This window comes from Myxine glutinosa, chromosome 13 (genome assembly GCF_964187855.1).
Source record: "Myxine glutinosa chromosome 13, kmMyxGlut1.1, whole genome shotgun sequence".
Taxonomy (NCBI): domain Eukaryota; kingdom Metazoa; phylum Chordata; class Myxini; order Myxiniformes; family Myxinidae; genus Myxine; species Myxine glutinosa.
In genome coordinates this window covers 96,292,056-96,310,697 of record NC_136273.1, presented here as the reverse complement: position 1 = coordinate 96,310,697, position 18,642 = coordinate 96,292,056, and the positions used below count along the sequence as shown (strand labels likewise).

At 45.6% G+C, this 18,642-nt stretch overlaps 1 protein-coding gene across 2 annotated transcripts in view; it reads left to right on the top strand.

Annotated features, from left to right (window-relative positions):
* EXT1 (exostosin glycosyltransferase 1) overlaps positions 1 to 18,642 on the top strand; it is a 254,996-nt gene that overhangs the window by 190,102 nt on the left and 46,252 nt on the right. For both annotated transcript variants that reach the window (XR_013621271.1, XM_078767777.1), the window contains exon 2: positions 10,726 to 10,819. Coding sequence is in view for 1 of the 2 variants with exons in the window: in XM_078767777.1 (XP_078623903.1) it covers positions 10,726 to 10,819 (94 nt within the window). In the remaining variant the exon portion in view is untranslated. The remainder of the gene's footprint in view (positions 1 to 10,725; positions 10,820 to 18,642) is intronic.

Genomic DNA, 18,642 nt, shown 5'->3' with positions numbered 1-18,642 from the left:
ACCCATTCAGATCGACGGCCTCTGTGGTCAAGATCATGGTTTTCCAACGGCGATTTCTTCATCGTCCATCCTGAAAAATACTTTCTTACACACACCATGATCAATTCCTAGCCCCCCGTCCCACTAATTGGCATTTAGTTACCTTATCTCTCAGATGGTTGGCTTATTCATAGCCGCATTTCCTGTGTCGTGTCTGGAAATTCAAATGCCATATTTACTTTCACCAATTTCCGAAAATTCCTTCCTTTTAATCATCTTCCCTACATTTAATAATACATGATTTACCAAATTTACCTTGGGAAAAATGGATCCCAGATAACAAGTCCCTCCCCACTGTTCGGGTAGGTATGGATATGCTTTATTTCCGCAAATAAACATTACTCCATGGGGTGGGATAAGGGCCGAGGCCATGCATTTACTGATCTCAACGCGGGTGGCGCTTGGTGTCCCCCAAGATATGGTTAGCTTGGTTACGTTATGCTGGGCTTGGTCATCTATGGTTATTACAAGGGGGCCTCCCTTTTCTCTCCATCTGGTGTCGGATGGCAGGGTATGGGTACATTCCGAGGTTCCCATCTGAACGTGTCCCTTTCCTATAAGACACACCCGTCCCTTTTGCTCTGTCACCCAGACTGGATCAGGTGGTTTGTCTAACAAAGCCTGCTTAATGGGTGGGGTATACCGAAACTCCCGGGAACACACTGCTTGCGATTTTGGGCCTATCAGTTCCAAGGTTGTGGTCAGACATGGGGTACGCAAGGGTCCTGAGCACATATCTCGTAGGGACAGGGGTAGCACTACCATTTCTATCCCTGTCGTACTGGTGTGGGGAAAATGCATACACATCCAACAACGTGATCGGTTCTGTACCTTCGCCATTGCACGGGTCACTGTCCAATACGTATTTTCCTTTGGCTTTTTCCTGCTTTCGATCCGTGGGTGCGGAATTAATATGTGTGAAATGCATGGTGGCCTATCATCGTAGGGGGAGGTCATGAATTCACATTGTAGTAATAGAGTAGTGCCGCTGTTCAGTAATACATGCGTGGTTAAATTGTTCGAGTCCTTTCCCCATTTGTAACCCGGCCTGGCCATGTTTACTATTGGTGCGCCGCCTTGTCGTGGCGCTTGCTTCAAACGACTGAGGGCAGCAAAACCTGTCTTCCTTCCATGTGAGTCTGTGTACAACACCCTCCACATTATCCGTGTCCATACATCTTCCTTTACATGGCAGCAGGGTATATTTATCCTCTGACCCCAGATAACTCTCTGCCGGTAGACCTTAACAGTTTGGTCGCCATATACATATGTCTCCGTGTTCGCCCATGCCCTCGTGTCCCCAGTGCTGGCAAAGCTGTAAATTAAACTAAGTGTGATTGCCACCCCTAACAGGCGGTGGTGCAGCATCCTCGATCTGTGGTGGTGCGTTTGAGGTGTCTGTGTTTGTGGGTATGGCCAACTTACAATGTGTGGCATGTGCCCAGGACGACTTGCCCTCACAAAACACCGCTGTTGGTGTGATCAGAAGAACTTGGTATGGCCCCGTCCAACTTTGTTCGAGCGCAGTCTTACGGGTGAAATGCTTCACCAGCACGTAATCTCCTGCCTCGACGGTGTGGATAGGCTTGCTTGTTGGCTCCGGTAGGGCCTCCCGAACGCGTTCATGTATGCTGCGTGCCACATGGGATAAACCTATGCAAAACTTTAAAAAACATGTCATCCATGATAGGTAATTCAAGTGCTGCCATATCCGTTGTTGGCTGATGCCGTTGACATATAGCGCACGAGCGACAGACCATGGTAACCACAGTCGAAAGGCCTGGTGCTGCCCAGGTGGAAGTGACCTGCCTCATCACCTCACCCCCCTATGGCGCACATGGCCATTTGGATGCGCCATGAGTGCCAACCATGGCAATAAAGCTCGCGGTGCCACGGGTTTGTCATTAATCGTCCACATTTGTCCTTCTGCGGGGCACTGAGCTCCCAATTTAATCCAATTTTTGATGTTTTACGTTTGAGGCTGCGGCTTGTAATTGTATTACATCGAACTCTGTAGGTGCGGATGTCGGAACGTCTGTCTTGAGGTGCCAAATTAATTATGAACCCTTCATTGTTGTCCAACACATGGACCGTTCGGTGTTCAACATTGTATCGACGCCTTACTGGCGTTTTCCGCAGTCGGTCCATCATCCATGTACGACAGTACCCTGCCATTCCCAAAAATCGCAACGAACACACTAACTCTTCACTGTTATCCTTCACTTCACTTCAAAATTTCACTGTTATCCTATCAATACCTGGACAATTTTTTCCTTTCCTTCCTAGATACGCGAATTTCACATCAGTATAAACCCACTGGAAAAATTATCTGAAAAATAACTAGCCTCCCAAAACCATTTCCCTGCAAGAGCGGGGTTAGCCTTGCGGTCCACATGACAATCTTTTTTATTTTGCTCTATCACCTCCCTTTGAGCAATAATTTAATTGGTGTGATTCCCATATACCCACTCCTGGTGGAGTTCTGTTCACCTGGTCTGCAGAGCCGTGATCCAATCTTCACCAGCCCCCAATCACCTTCTTATCACAAAACAACAGTCCATAACTAACCACTTTTCTTTATTTCCCGTCTTTTCCATCAACTTTTATAATCTTTTCCCCTCCCTTTCTTAGCAAACCTTGCAAAGTCACTTGTCATTGACAAATGATCCATTTAATTCGACTTTCCTTTAACATCTTCGCACTTTCCATGACCTTCTTCACACTTACTTTAAACCTTTTCTTCAGACACAACCCACATGAGTTATGAATACAATTTCCCCTTCCAGGCACGTGTCTAGTCACTCACAAAGTGTCCATAAGACAACGTCATCATATTTCACAGAACTCCACCACTCTATTAAATCCTAAACATGCCCAATGGGCAATCCACGAAAAAATCAAAGCATTTTCAGTCCCCCTTTCAGGGAAGTCAAATCAACCACCATTAAAGCACAAAACAGAAAACGACCATATACTCAGAGTGAGACCCGAAAATCAAGCAGACAGACCGACAATCGAACCTGTCTTTCGACACTGCCGAACGACAAGTCTGCAGACACAGAGGGAGTGACCTTCGACCCCCAGTAGATACCGCGGACACCGCTTTGGTCCGCACCTGCAACTCCATCACGCCTGCAACTCCCTCAAAATCAGTGTTCAGAGACATGACTCCATAGACAGCCAGAAAGCCAGACAAATACGGACACACACACACAGAGATTAATATATTTTTACAGATTAATATACAGAGATTAATAGATTAATATAAACAATTAATATATTGTCCACATTCATCTTGGTCAACCCAACCCATTCTGGCTCTCCCCAAGAGCTCTGTGTCCGGACAGACAGACAGATAAACGGACCGGGTGAAACCATAACCATCCATTCTTCCGATTGGACTCACGTCAGCATCACATGTCATTTTTGCCTTCATTCGACGCATTCTGCCATCCCAAATCGGCCAAATACAAGCCCCGGCCATGCCGTTGAATAAACACCCTGTCGGTCGACAGCCTATTATTTTTGACTTTCACTCCCATTCTCCCTTGCTACATCTGGAGAGCCGTTAATGTGGGGATGTAATTGAACACTTGTTTTAAAGCCCTGTCTACACATGCTCTCCATAACATTCTCATTATTCCCTGCCAATTTTACTCATCCGGATTGCCCAACGCCCGTAGGCAATTTGGGGAATCCCTTGTCAATCAATGACACACATCAATGACACACACACAATAAACACAAATACACGCTGCAATGACAGATCATTCATTCCCTTATACACAATACAGTATAAATTCATGCACACTCATGCACACTTCAATCCTACTTACCTGTGAACTCTAACACATCCAGTGCGTAGCTTAACTTAAAATACTCATTATTCTACCTTTCTTGGGCTAGTCCCTCCTGGTAGTCCTAAGATCGGGTCGCCCCCCGATTCCTAACCTTAAACGCAGTTCTCACGCCAGAGTAACTTAATACCTATTATCTATCACCCACTTATGGGTCTACCTGCTTCCCACGCAGGAAGCTTACCTTACCTCCTTATCCCGGGCGCCCTGTATAATCGATTCATTACCCACTGCTGCTCTGGTTTAAACTAAATTTGGTTCGGAATGCAAGCCAGGTGGTACAGCCGACAGAGGTCCATACGTCCAAAGTAAGGCGGGAGGCTTCAATTTCGAGGTGCAAAAATGCGTACCCACCAAATTAGATGCCGGCAGGCCTCCCTCCCGACCTGGAACGTGAGGATCCACCTCGTCTGCACACTTGGATGTATCCCACTTCTGACACCAAAATTGTCGAGATCGAAGACCTCAAGGGAAGGAAGAAGAAGAAGAATCAGAAGAAGAAGAACAACAATGTTTAATAAAATCGATTATATACACACGTGTGGAGCGAGGCTCGAGAATGTACCGCCTACACGCAGCGGACAATTCCTCAAGACACTCGCTGAAAAATAAGTGGAAAGGCATTTCATTTATAGCAAAATATTAGACAAGAATCTGCGCTAAAGACATAGCACTACTGGGCAATAAGGACAACACCTCCCATTGTCCCGTCCTATAGAAGGTCAAATTTAGACAACAAGATGTAAGCATAATGATAGGCTACGCTTTTTTTGGCTATCTATCTAAACATATCAGACCCGAGCGCAGGCCGAAGTAAATATTCTTATACACTAGGCTAAATGGTAGATGAAGATTGGATACGTCCTTGGTTTAGGAGACATACTAAACACTACGAAGATATATAATTAATTATTCCCTTTGTGAAGGAGGCGTTTGGATGACATCTTTTCCTGTACGTGGGTCGCGAACATTTTATCTACTGTTTGGCACATAATTCAAGGACTTGTTTATTGGGCTAAGGATCCACCCTGCACGTCGAGCCTCGAAACCACATTTTGTCCACTCACCTCTGCCTGCAGTTGAGTTCAAATCAGTTTTTAGAAGCACGATATATAATTTCAGATGTTATGATCAATTGAGTCATGGGGCTAAAACCCTAATGGCTGACACACGCACACCTTGTTGTTTAATGATCTAAAGCACCATTTGATGAACACGCACACCTTGTTGTTTCATGAGCTGAAGCACCATTTGACGAATACGCACACCTTGTTGTTTAATGATCTAAAGCACCATTTGATGAACACGCACACCTTGTTATTTAATGATGTAAAGCACCATTTGATGAACACGCACACCTTGTTATTTAATGATCTTGACTTCCGTTTTCCGGTCCGGTCGTGAGAGGACGCTGGTGTCGTTTGCTCGCCGCTTCTCTGACTGGACCATTGTCCGTGTCTTGCTTTCCTGGTGGTCGTGGCGGATTTATGGCCATTGAGTCTTCCTCTGCGCGGTCCCGGCTCTGCTCTGCTGCTCCGGGCTTCACCTGCTCGGCTCCATCGCTGTTTCCTCGGGCCCACTCCCGTTGGTTGTGTCGATTGTTTCGCCTCCTCACCCTTGGCCGCGTGCTCGCTTTGCCTTCGCTCCTGCTGGCATGGCTCTGCGGTACTCTGCCGCAAGGCTTCTCCTGCTTAAAACCCGCTCCACCCCATCATGCATCTCTGCAATCAGATCGAATGGACTCCTGCGTCGACCCAGGTACATTCACCGTGGCTCCGGTCGTAAGTTTGTTTATTTACAATCAGGTCACTCCATCCCCATCCTCTGGTCGGCTCAGCGCACTCCCACTCATCGTCCCAACACACCTGGTCACAACAACGCACAAAATCGCACCTCCTGTCTGCGAACCCTGGCCAAATCACCTGGATTCATACCCGCCGTACAAAACAACATCAAGCTCACCCTGTTCAATACCCGGTCCCTCAACAACAAATGCCTCATCCTGAACGACTACATCCTGGAAAATAAACTGGACTTTCTCTGTCTCACTGAGACCTGGCAACAACCACTGGACTACTACACGCTCAACCTCACCACACCCAATGGATATTCTTACATCAATAAACCACGCTCGGAGGGCCGAGGTGGTGGAATTGCCGTTATTCACCGACAAGACATCAAGACCAACCTCATCTCCATCTCATCTGCTCCATCATTTGAACACCTGGCTTTTAAACTCTCTGGTCACACACAGTCAGTCATGGCTGTTGTCTACCGCCCTCCCAAACCACACCCATCATTCCTGTCTGACTTCTCCTACTTTCTGACCCAGCTATGTTCCCTCTCCCCCTCAATCCTCCTCCTTGGTGATTTCAATATCCACATGGACTCCACTGACTCCACGCTAACCACTGACTTCACTGATTTACTCACCTGCTTTAACCTCACTCAACATGTCAACTTTCCTACCCATAACCGTGGTCACATTTTGGACCTTGTCTGCTCTACTGGACTAATTTTGCACCATCTCTCTGGCTCCGACCTCACTCTCTCTGACCACCTAGCCATCACTCTGACCATCAACATCCCCACCCCAGCACCAAGGCATTATCGCACTATCAACTTCCGTAAGCTAAACGCTTTTTCACCTGCCTCATTCTCATCGACCCTCTCTGAAAAAATGTCCACTTCTCCCTTCGTTGACCTCCACACCCCTTCTGACCTCACTGACTACTACAACCACACTCTCTCTTCCTGCCTTGACCAAATTGCGCCTATAAAAACCAAAACAGTTTCTTTCACCCATTCTGCTCCCTGGTTTACCCCTGAGCTCCGCCTAATGAAAACTCGTGCTCGCCAACTTGAAAGACTCCGCAATAAAACAGGTCTCACAGTTCACTCCCAGGCCTACAAGGACCACATACAACACTATAAAGATGCCCTCTCCCGCGCCCGCTCCGCCTACTACTCTCAAATTATCCACTCTGGCTCCGGAAACCCAAAAGCACTCTTCTCTACAATAAACAAACTCCTCAGCCCCCTGAACACCACCACCCAGTCATTCACAATAGACAACTGCATCTCCTTCCTTTCATTCTTCCAACGCAAAATTGAAAACATCTACAACAGCTTGACCACCGCCGCACCCGCTCCCCCTCAAACCACCTGCCCCCCCTTATCCTGCCATCCCCTGTCTCAATTCTCCCCAGTCTCCCCTACTGACCTCTCTGAACTCCTCATCGGAATGAAAACTGCCACCTGCACTCTTGACCCCATCCCCTCCAGCTTTGTCAAGGCCTCCCTTCCTGCTCTTTCTCCACTTATCATTGCAACAATAAACTCCTCCCTGTCTACAGGCATCGTCCCACCATCCCTCAAAATTGCTGCTGTTACCCCCATTCTGAAAAAACCTGGACTAAACCCTGACACCCTAAATAACTTCAGACCCATCTCCAACCTACCCTTTCTGTCAAAGGTTTTGGAACGCGCTGTAGCCACTCAACTCAAGCATCACCTCTCTGCCAATAACCTGTATGAAACATTCCAATCCGGATTCCGGTCCAACCACAGTACTGAAACTGCTCTCCTCAAAATCACCAACGACCTTCTCCTCTCCTCTGATGCTGGCAACCTCAACATTCTCATCCTCCTCGACCTCAGCGCTGCCTTTGACACCATCGATCACACCATCCTCCTCATCCGACTTGAAACCACCTTTAACATTACCGGCACTGCCCTCTCTTGGATTAAATCATACCTCTCTGACAGACGTCAGTTCATCTCCATCAATAACTGCAAATCCCCCACTGCTCCCCTCCCCCAAGGTGTCCCCCAAGGTTCAGTTCTTGGCCCCCTCCTCTTTATCCTTTACCTGTCCCCCCTCGGTCACTTAATCCGCCGTCATGGTCTCCAATTCCACTGCTTCGCCGATGACATCCAGCTTTTCATCTCCACCAAGTCCATCTCCACCGCCACCCACTCTATCCTGACAAACTGCATCACTGAAATAAAATCCTGGCTTCAAATCAACTTCCTCAAACTTAACTGTGATAAATCTGAAATAATCATCATTGGCCCAAAAACGCTCACCAAGTCCACCCATAACTTTGCCCTCAACATCGACGGTTTCCCAGTGTCCACCTCCCCTCACATCCGGAATCTTGGCATCATCTTTGACCAAACCCTCTCCTTCGACAAATACACTAAACAGATCACAAAGACAGCCTTCTTCCACCTGAAAAACATCGCCCGTCTCCGTCCATCCCTCTCCTCTGTGGCTGCAGAAACCCTCATCCACGCCTTCATCACTTCCCGTCTGGACTACTGCAATAGCCTCCTTTATGGTTCACCCTCAACAATCACCAATAAACTCCAATACATTCAGAACTCCGCTGCCCGTCTACTCACCCATTCCCGGACCCGTGACCACATCACCCCCGTCCTTTACAAGCTTCACTGGCTCCCCATCTCCCAGAGAATCCAGTACAAAATCCTCCTCTTGACCTACAAAGCCCTCCATAACCTGGCCCCATCCTACCTGGCTGACCTCCTCTCCAGACACACTCCCACCCGCAACCTCCGCTCTGCTGGTACCAACCTCCTGACCCCCCCCATCCGGACCAAATTTAGATCCTGGGGGGACAGGGCCTTCTCCATCGCTGCTCCCACCCTCTGGAACTCGCTACCTCACACCATCAGAGACTCCTCCTCACTCACCACATTCAAAACATCACTCAAGACCCACCTGTTCAACACTGCATTCAACATTTAACCCACAGCATCTAACCCCTGACTATCTCCTCTCCTTCTCCCTCCTTTGTGCTTTGAATATTTCCCTATTGATTCTTCTTTTTTTGCAATTGTCTTTATGTTTTGCTATGCGTTATGTTTTGCACTCTGTCAAAGCGTCTTTGGGCTTCCTGAAAAGCGCTATATAAAATAAATGCATTATTATTATTATTATTATCTAAAGCACCATTTGACGAATACGCACACCTTGTTGTTTAATGATCTAAAGCACCATTTGTTGAACACGCACACCTTGTTATTTAATGATCTAAAGCACCATTTGATGAACACGCACACCTTGTTGTTTAATGATCTAAAGCACCATTTGTTGAACACGCACACCTTGTTATTTAATGATCTAAAGCACCAGTTGATGAACACGCACACCTTGTTATTTAATGATGTAAAGCACCATTTGATGAACACGCACACCTTGTTATTTAATGATCTAAAGCACCATTTGATGAACACGCACACCTTGTTATTTAATGATCTTTTGTTCAATCAACATGGACCCACCAGCATTGTGTTCAAAAGGCTTCACTGTATTTTCTGATGGTCTTTGATGCTTTTTTGTGTGAAAACCACTATTTTCTTATCCTCAAATGAAATCCAAACTATGTTTTTGAACTTGGGCTGGTAGATGGGGGTGAGGAGGGCATTTGGTGGGGGGGGGGGGGGGGGGGGGGAAGGGGTGGGGGCAGAGGGGGATTCAGTCATCTAAACACGAGATTACACTTTTTACACAAAAGCTCTTCATTTACATTCGTTTTAATTACTTTGTCACCAATAATTCAATATACATTATTAATACTGATGTAATTACTCAATCAATGCATCTTTCCATATTTGCTGTACCCAGGTGACAGCACTTTGTTTTGGTATTCCACGACATCAATACCAGTTATAAAAATCCTTTCTGTTCTTGGGACATTTCATGAATGGGTGCTGAGAGTTAATTAATTACTACTCTTTGTGATGACAAACGATATACGGTGTGCAACTGATCATCAACAACCACAACAACAACAACTGTCAGGAGTCAAAAGCACTCCATAGAGAATTGTATTCTTTCCTTATGGGAAGGTTATTCGTGGGATTGAAATGTACTTAAATGGTGTTATAAGCAAACACAAACAAACAAACAGGTGTATCATTTGGGAATATTTTTTGAATTACTCTCCTGTTATCCAATAAACCACTCATGGACCTAGCAGGATAACCTAGAGATAGATATGTGTGATAACTCACCTCTTGGCTGTCTAGTCTGGGTTTGAATCCTCACCTGAGTACTACCGTCCTGGCATTGTGCGGGTAGGGCGGGGCTTCAGGGCGTGTGCCATCCCTCGGAAGGACTGACCCACCTGTCTGCCAGCACTAGATGTTTGTTACGTAAGGCTAAAGATCCCATGTTGTGTTTTCCGACGAAGAGGCGAGTTATCGCAGGCAGCCTGGACAGATGTCACATAGCTCCTGCCCAAATCACCTTCGGTTGAACCTCAAGTCTGTCCAGCTGGTACATGAAACACCTGGGTCAAAAACAACCCCATTATAAGGTGGGAAACCTTTTAAGGGCCTTTATATGTCCTTATAATGGACTCCAATGGCATCGTCTCATCCGTGCTCATCCTCAGTACCTTTCACCCAGTCAATTGCTCTCCTGTCAAAATGTGAAACAACTGTGCACATCTTCCAGGTGCTGCCAACCTGGTCATGGGGTGTTAAGGTAAATGTATTGAAGCAAAAGGAAATTGCTCTATTTAATGCGCACTTACGATGGAAACGTTAAATATTCCAAAGAGTTAGCTATTATGTGCTGTTTCTGTGTGCTTCCAGATAAATGTGTAATTATCACTGTGGTGGGAAGGCTGCAATGTGCATGTGGCACAGGTGTGATGGGCCAAACGGATTTTACCTGTGCGTTGATTACTGTGATTGTGGGGGTGGATAAACACGGAGAGGGACGCCGTCTGGTTTTGCTGAATTCACGTCTTGCTTTAACCTGATGTCTAATCGATGATTTTTCTCTCTTGATTGTCAGATATGATTACCAAGAAATGCTGCACAACTCCACGTTCTGCTTGGTGCCCCGTGGACGTCGTCTCGGCTCCTTTCGTTTCCTCGAGGCTCTGCAGGTTGGTTTTTGTCGTCGAGGACGCAGACCAATCTTCCTTTCACCATGTGTTCCGATTGCCTTGTCTTCTTGCCTCGCTTTATTCTCCAACACATTGCTCCTCTTTATTTGTGGCCTGAATTTTGGATTTGAGTGATTGAGGGGACGTGCCATGTAGGAATTGACGATCATAACCCAAATTGTACTTTTTGTAAGGTTCCTCAAGTAAACTAATAATAAGCTTTAATATTTTTGTTCATTCGTGCTTCTGTGTGGCAAATAAATGGTCTGAGAAGGGTCACTTGATGTCAATGGGTGTTCGCATGTTGATAACTTATTATTATTTTGTATGCAGCACAAGGCCACAGGGTAGCATCATTGGGTGAGGGTGTGGCTGTGCTACTTCTTCTTCTTTCATATGCAGCATAATACAAGCTGCGGGGTAGCATCATTGGGTGAGGGTGTGGCTGTGCTACTTCTTCTTCTTTCATATGCAGCATAATACAAGCTGCGGGGTAGCATCATTGGGTGAGGGTGTGGCTGTGCTACTTCTTCTTCTTTCATATGCAGCATAATACAAGCTGCGGGGTAGCATCATTGGGTGAGGGTGTGGCTGTGCTACTTCTTCTTCTTTCATATGCAGCATAATAAAAGCTGCGGGGTAGCATCATTGGGTGAGGGTGTGGCTGTGCTACTTCTTCTTCTTCTTTCATATACAGCATAATAAAAGCTGCGGGGTAGCATCATTGGGTGAGGGTGTGGCTGTGCTACTTCTTCTTCTTTCATATACAGCATAATAAAAGCTGTGGGGTAGCATCATTGGGTGAGGGTGTGGCTGTGCTACTTCTTCTTCTTTCATATGCAGCATAATACAAGCTGCGGGGTAGCATCATTGGGTGAGGGTGTGGCTGTGCTACTTCTTCTTCTTTCATATGCAGCATAATACAAGCTGCGGGGTAGCATCATTGGGTGAGGGTGTGGCTGTGCTACTTCTTCTCCTTCTTTCATATACAGCATAATACAAGCTGCAGGGTAGCATCATTGGGTGAGGGTGTGGCTGTGCTACTTCTTCTTCTTTCATATGCAGCATAATAAAAGCTGCGGGGTAGCATCATTGGGTGAGGGTGTGGCTGGGCTACTTCTTCTTCTTCTTTCATATGCCGCAGACAAGCTGCGGGGTAGCATCATTGGGTGAGGGTGTGGCTGTGCTACTTCTTCTCCTTTCATATGCCGCAGACAAGCTGTGGGGTAGCATCATTGGCTTGAGGGTGTGGCTGTGCTACTTCTTCTCCTTTCATATGCCGCAGACAAGCTGCGGGGTAGCATCATTGGGTGAGGGTGTGGCTGGGCTACTTCTTCTTCTTCTTTCATATGCCGCAGACAAGCTGCGGGGTAGCATCATTGGCTTGAGGGTGTGGCTGTGCTACTTCTTCTCCTTTCATATGCCACAGACAAGCTGTGGGGTAGCATCATTGGATTGAGGGTGTGGCTGTGCTACTTCTTCTTCTTTCATATGCAGCATAATATAAGCTGCGGGGTAGCATCATTGGGTGAGGGTATGGCTGTGCTACTTCTTCTCCTTTCATATGCCACAGACAAGCTGTGGGGTAGCATCATTGGATTGAGGGTGTGGCTGTGCTACTTCTTCTTCTTTCATATGCAGCATAGAAGCTGTGGGGTAGCATCATTGGCTTGAGGGTATGGCTGTGCTACTTCTTCTCCTTTCATATGCCACAGACAAGCTGTGGGGTAGCATCATTGGCTTGAGGGTGTGGCTGTGCTACTTCTTCTTCTTTCATATGCAGCATAGAAGCTGTGGGGTAGCATCATTGGCTTGAGGGTGTGGCTGTGCTACTTCTTCTTTCATATGCAGCATAATATAAGCTGCGGGGTAGCATCAGTGGCTTGAGGGTGTGGCTGTGCTACTTCTTCTTCTTCTTTCATATGCCGCAGAGAAGCTGTGAGGTAGCATCAGTGGCGTGAGGGTGTGGCTGTGCTACTTCTTCTTCTTTCATATGCCGCAGACAAGCTGTGGGGCAGCATCATTGGCTTGAGGGTGTGGCTGTGCTACTTCTTCTTCTTTCATATGCAGCATAATATAAGCTGCGGGGTAGCATCATTGGGTGAGGGTATGACTGTGCTACTTCTTCTCCTTTCATATGCCGCAGACAAGCTGTGGGGTAGCATCATTGGCTTGAGGGTGTGGCTGTGCTACTTCTTCTTCTTTCATATGCAGCATAGAAGCTGTGGGGTAGCATCATTGGCTTGAGGGTGTGGCTGTGCTACTTCTTCTTTCATATGCAGCATAATATAAGCTGCGGGGTAGCATCAGTGGCTTGAGGGTGTGGCTGTGCTACTTCTTCTTCTTCTTTCATATGCCGCAGAGAAGCTGTGAGGTAGCATCATTGGCTTGAGGGTGTGGCTGTGCTACTTCTTCTTCTTTCATATGCAGCATAGAAGCTGTGGCGTAGCATCCTTGGCTTGAGGGTGTGGCTGTGCTACTTCTTCTCCTTTCATATGCCACAGACAAGCTGTGGGGTAGCATCATTGGCTTGAGGGTGTGGCTGTGCTACTTCTTCTTTCATATGCAGCATAATATAAGCTGCGGGGTAGCATCAGTGGCTTGAGGGTGTGGCTGTGCTACTTCTTCTTCTTCTTTCATATGCCGCAGAGAAGCTGTGAGGTAGCATCAGTGGCGTGAGGGTGTGGCTGTGCTACTTCTTCTTCTTTCATATGCCGCAGACAAGCTGTGGGGCAGCATCATTGGCTTGAGGGTGTGGCTGTGCTACTTCTTCTTCTTTCATATGCAGCATAATACAAGCTGCGGGGTAGCATCATTGGGTGAGGGTATGGCTGTGCTACTTCTTCTCCTTTCATATGCCGCAGACAAGCTGTGGGGTAGCATCATTGGCTTGAGGGTGTGGCTGTGCTACTTCTTCTTCTTTCATATGCAGCATAATACAAGCTGCGGGGTAGCATCATTGGGTGAGGGTATGGCTGTGCTACTTCTTCTCCTTTCATATGCCGCAGACAAGCTGCGGGGTAGCATCATTGGGTGAGGGTATGGCTGTGCTACTTCTTCTCCTTTCATATGCCGCAGACAAGCTGTGGGGTAGCATCCTTGGCTGAGGGCATGCCTGTGCCACTGATGCAATACCCTCTCTCTGTAGGTTCAAGCAGGAATTTGTAATTTGTTCATGGCGCCGGCGATAGCTCGCCTACTCATTATGTAGGTCACCGTTGGATCTTTTTTTAATTTCTTCTTATACAAAATCGAGGTTCGTGTAAGAGCTATCACATTGAACATGAAAACATGTATAGACATAAAACATGCAATGAAGTGAGCGGGAGACAAGAGGGGGGAGAGAGAGGGAAGCACACAAGCGCAACAACAGAAGAGAACAAGAACGTCGGTAGATCTGTGGAAGGGGGAGGATGGAGGAGTACACAGTATAAAGCAAATGAACACTTCTAGGAATTTCAGGAAAGAAGTTGGGGATTTAAAGAGGCAGATTTCGGTGTTTTAACGGTGGTAGAAAAGATCAAGGTTTTGGATGGGGGAAGACAAGAGATGGTGGTGAGCAGCTGTTTTAAAGCCCTGGAGGGAGGAGTGGGATGGAAGAGAGTGAGGGAGTTTGTTACAGAGGCGGGAGAAAAGAGGGGCGAAGGAGTGAAGGTGAGCAGAGAGCCGAGATTTTGGCAGTTTAACCATCAGAGGGTTGCTGGCAGATCTTGTGCGTCCTGCAGGGTCGTCCCCCTAAAATAGGTATTTGCTCTCTTCTCCGAAACTACACACACAGTTTTGATGAAACTTGATCACAACTTCCATCACTCGTCATGTACTGATGTCTGTTCATGGCATTAGAAAAATCGGGGTGTAAAGGCGTCTGCGGGAGGCAGTGGGGGTTGCCCCCTCCCCCACCCCCCAAAATAGTTATTTTTTAAAACTCTTCTCTGCTTATTCTACCAGATGAGTGCCATGGGGTATTGCCGCTATATTTATCCTCTTGTTATGTCGTCATCAAATATGCTGCAGCGCATCATCATTCCTCGCAAAAGGCGGCAGCCCACTGTTTGCACACCTGTTGAACATCACGCAAGCTGGAAAAAAAGAGAGATCAATTTTCGTTTTGTATCTTTGATGAAAAACTGAATATTGACTCCAAATGAGGGAGGTCCTTGTTTGTTTCTGTTTGTCTGTCACCTATCACATTGATCGTAGACTCAGGTGAGAATGAAAACAAAGCTTTCCCACTTTGCTACTGATAATATCCTCTCCTCAGGAACTGTCCACCGATTGGACGATTTTAGCCAATCAGATTACAGAGCACACAACTCAGGCCTCGCAATGCTCGGCAAAGACCGATATTTTGTGTTATTGTTTGCACAATTTTGGAAAATCCTGTAAACATGAAATGGCACCCACTGCTTCCCTTTCTTAGTCATCAACGCACAGTGAAGTTGTGTTGGTGGGTGGGAAAAGGTGGGTTTACTTTTACCTGTTTTAATATTTTTAACCTGTGCTTTTATATCATATCGGATTCATCGGGTAGTCCACTATTTTAAAAAACCACCCTTTAGAGGCCATTTTTCCCCGCAAAGCGGGGGTTGGCCTTTTCGGGGACCGTGGTTGTTGTTGTTTTTTGGTCCCCTTTTTGAAGGGATGTTTTACGGCCGGATGCCCTTCCTGACGCCAACCCTTTTTGCCGCTTTTAACGACAAGCAGGGAATTACCAGTGTACTGGTACTCAATTTGCCGACCTCGGAAGGATGACAGGCTGAGTCAACCCCCCTGGCATTAATTCAGCGATCGACCGGGATTCGAACCCAGGATCCTTGGTTTTTATCCTAAGCTGGCACCCTAGCCGCTAGCCCAACACCAGGGACTTTAGGTGACAATAATCACTATTAGGTGATGAAAATTCATGACGATGCTCGACAAGTCAACCCACAGTCCCTTTATAGCTTTACACGGTGCTAGTTGAAGTTGTCCTTAGGCCGAGGCCCAGTGGGGCGAGGCCGAAGCCCTTTTTTCATGATACGTGAAACACCCTGCAACACATACCTGCGGAAAGCAGACTTTTTGGAACGCCGCCGCATTTTCCATCCACTAATCTTGTAACAATAATCTCATCCAACTGATAGGCCGGATCTGCATCTGGCCCCGAAGCAAAATTTAATCAACTTCTTCTTGTCTCCAACCCAACCTCATCCACCTAGTTTCTTCATAATACGTCCACAACCTTTTGAGATATTGCATTATGTATCATTTTTGAGCCCATCTCTCAATGGTGAAGAATCACTTAAAAGATTGGATTCTTATGTTCACCAAAATCGAATCCATTTGCTCTTTTCAAACATCCAACCTGTCCAACAAATTTTGTCTGAATCCATCCATAACCTTTTGAGATATCCTGCTGACAGACAGACAGACAGACAGGTAGAGGTGAAAATATAACCTCTGTTCACCTTTGGTGACGGAGGTAAAAAAAAAAAGAAGTGAAAAAGTGAGGGTGGAAAGAAAAAAAAGTGAGGGCCTCGGCGGTCAAGAAGCCGCACAACATGGTCAATAATGGTTGTGGACGCCTATTCGTAGTTTTATTTATTTATTTATTTTATTCTATGATCTGAAGTTCATAGAAGAGCTTGTACATACAGTATATCACATGCAGGACAAGTATATTAGTATCAAAGTAGTTTACATAAATTACAAGGAAATTAGTAGACGATGGACAAATTAACATCATACCGTAAATGGGATTTGAACCTGGAATCCCAGGATGATGAGGTAAGTGCTCATATGGTAATGCCCCAAAAATAGATCTGATGGTTTTTTTATGCGTTTGTCATCCCACTCCTACCCTGTTGGTCTTTTGACTATTTTTTTTTTCCTTCTCTCTCTCTCTCTCTCTCTCTCTCTCTCTCTCTCGCTCTCGCCTCTCGCCTCTCGGCTCTCGGCTCTTGCTATATATATATATATATACACACACACACACATACAGATCAAGGCTCGTGGAAGAGCAAGGTGATGGAGGATGTGAGCTAACTGTAGATCAACAGGGCAACTCTTGGATGTAATAAGCAAAGGAATGAATGACCAGGAAAAGAGGGAGAGGAGGGAGTAGGGGAGGAAATGATACAACCTACAAGTAAGAATGTTTGCTTAGGAAAAGGTTAATGGGGGTAATACAGAATGTGGTTATGGATTGGTGGAGAGGAGGGGGGGGGGGGGTGCCTTTCCTCAAAATGTTCAGGGTCCTTCTCCACATTGCATCTGCTAAAGGGTGAGTGCAACTTAAATTGAAAACTTACTTTGGGAAAACGAGGTATGAAGGGAAAGGGAAGAGTTTTTATTTGTCGTGAAAAAGATGTTAGAAAGAGACGAGTGAAGGGAGAGGATGTGTGAATGTATTCGTGGAGTAACTTTTGCAGTCTTACTATATGTAGATGATCTGTGGTTTACAAATGAATTCTGTAAGAATATTTGTACCTCTACTAATTAATCGCGACACAACGCAACATCGTCAAAGTCAGTTGAGTATATTCTCAATGCATTCCATTCTGTTAATTGCTGATTATTTTAACTTTTACCATGAGAGCTCCATCGATTATGTTGGAGAGAATAAGACATGTAAACAGAAGTAGAAATAAATTAACAAGAAGACGTCATGCGGAGCATGATACTTGCAAAATCCACCCCCCCCCCCCCCACCCCCAACAGTTTTCCATTGACACAGCAAATTTTCCATTTCATGAAGATTAAAATTTACGATCTTGATCAAAGCTCGGGTCAACAGGATGAAACGTAACGATTTTGCAGATGAAAAATGATGATTTTAGAAATTTGACCTTGAGTTGACCTTTTGACCTCAAAAATAGTTCGTTTCCCGATTCAGTGAGGCAATATGCAAATGCTGTTCTATTTTCAAGTCAATCGGATGAAAATTGATAGGTTTTCACATGAAAATTGATGATTTTGGAAGTTTGACCTAGAGTTGACCTTTGACCTTATGACCTCAAAAGTAGTTAGTTTCCCTATTTAGTGACACAATGTGCAAATGCTGTTAAATTTTCAAGTCAATCGGTTGAAAATTGATGGCTTTTCAGATGAAAATTGATGATTTTGAAAATTTGACCTTGAGTTGACCTTTGACCTTTTGACCTCAAAAATAGTTGGTTTTCCTATTTAGTGACGACATGCAAATGCTGTTTAATTTTCAAGTCAATCGGTTGAAAATTGATGGCTTTTCAGATGAAAATTGATTTTGAAAATTTGACCTTGAGTTGACCTTTGACCTTTATACCTCAAAAATAGTTCATTTCCCAATTTAGTGACTCATTGTACAAATGCTATTCAATTTTCAAGCCAATCGGATTTAAAATGGCGATTTTAGAAATTTGACCTCCAGATGACCTTTGACTTTTGACCTCAAAATCAATAGGCTTCTCAATTGGGACGACCTATACAGCTTGGTGAAATTTCGTGACGATCGGTTTAGAATTGTGACCTGTAGGCCGGTGACAAACAGACAGACAAACAGACAGACAAACAGACAGACAAACAGACAGACAAACAGACAGACAGACAGAACCACAAACGCAACCGACCAATATACTTGAAAAATCTTCGATTTTGCAAGTAATAAACATAATGTAAAACACATTTACACGAATCGTGTCTGTTAGATCAAAAGTATTCAAATAAAAGGAAATTTGCATTCTCTTCCAAGAAGAAAATCCAACTGAAGACGACTTCAGATAATTTCACAAAACCCGCAACAGGTGTGTGTCTACTCCCAGGAGGCCAGAAAACAACTGTGTCTACTCCCTGTCCAATTTCAAGAA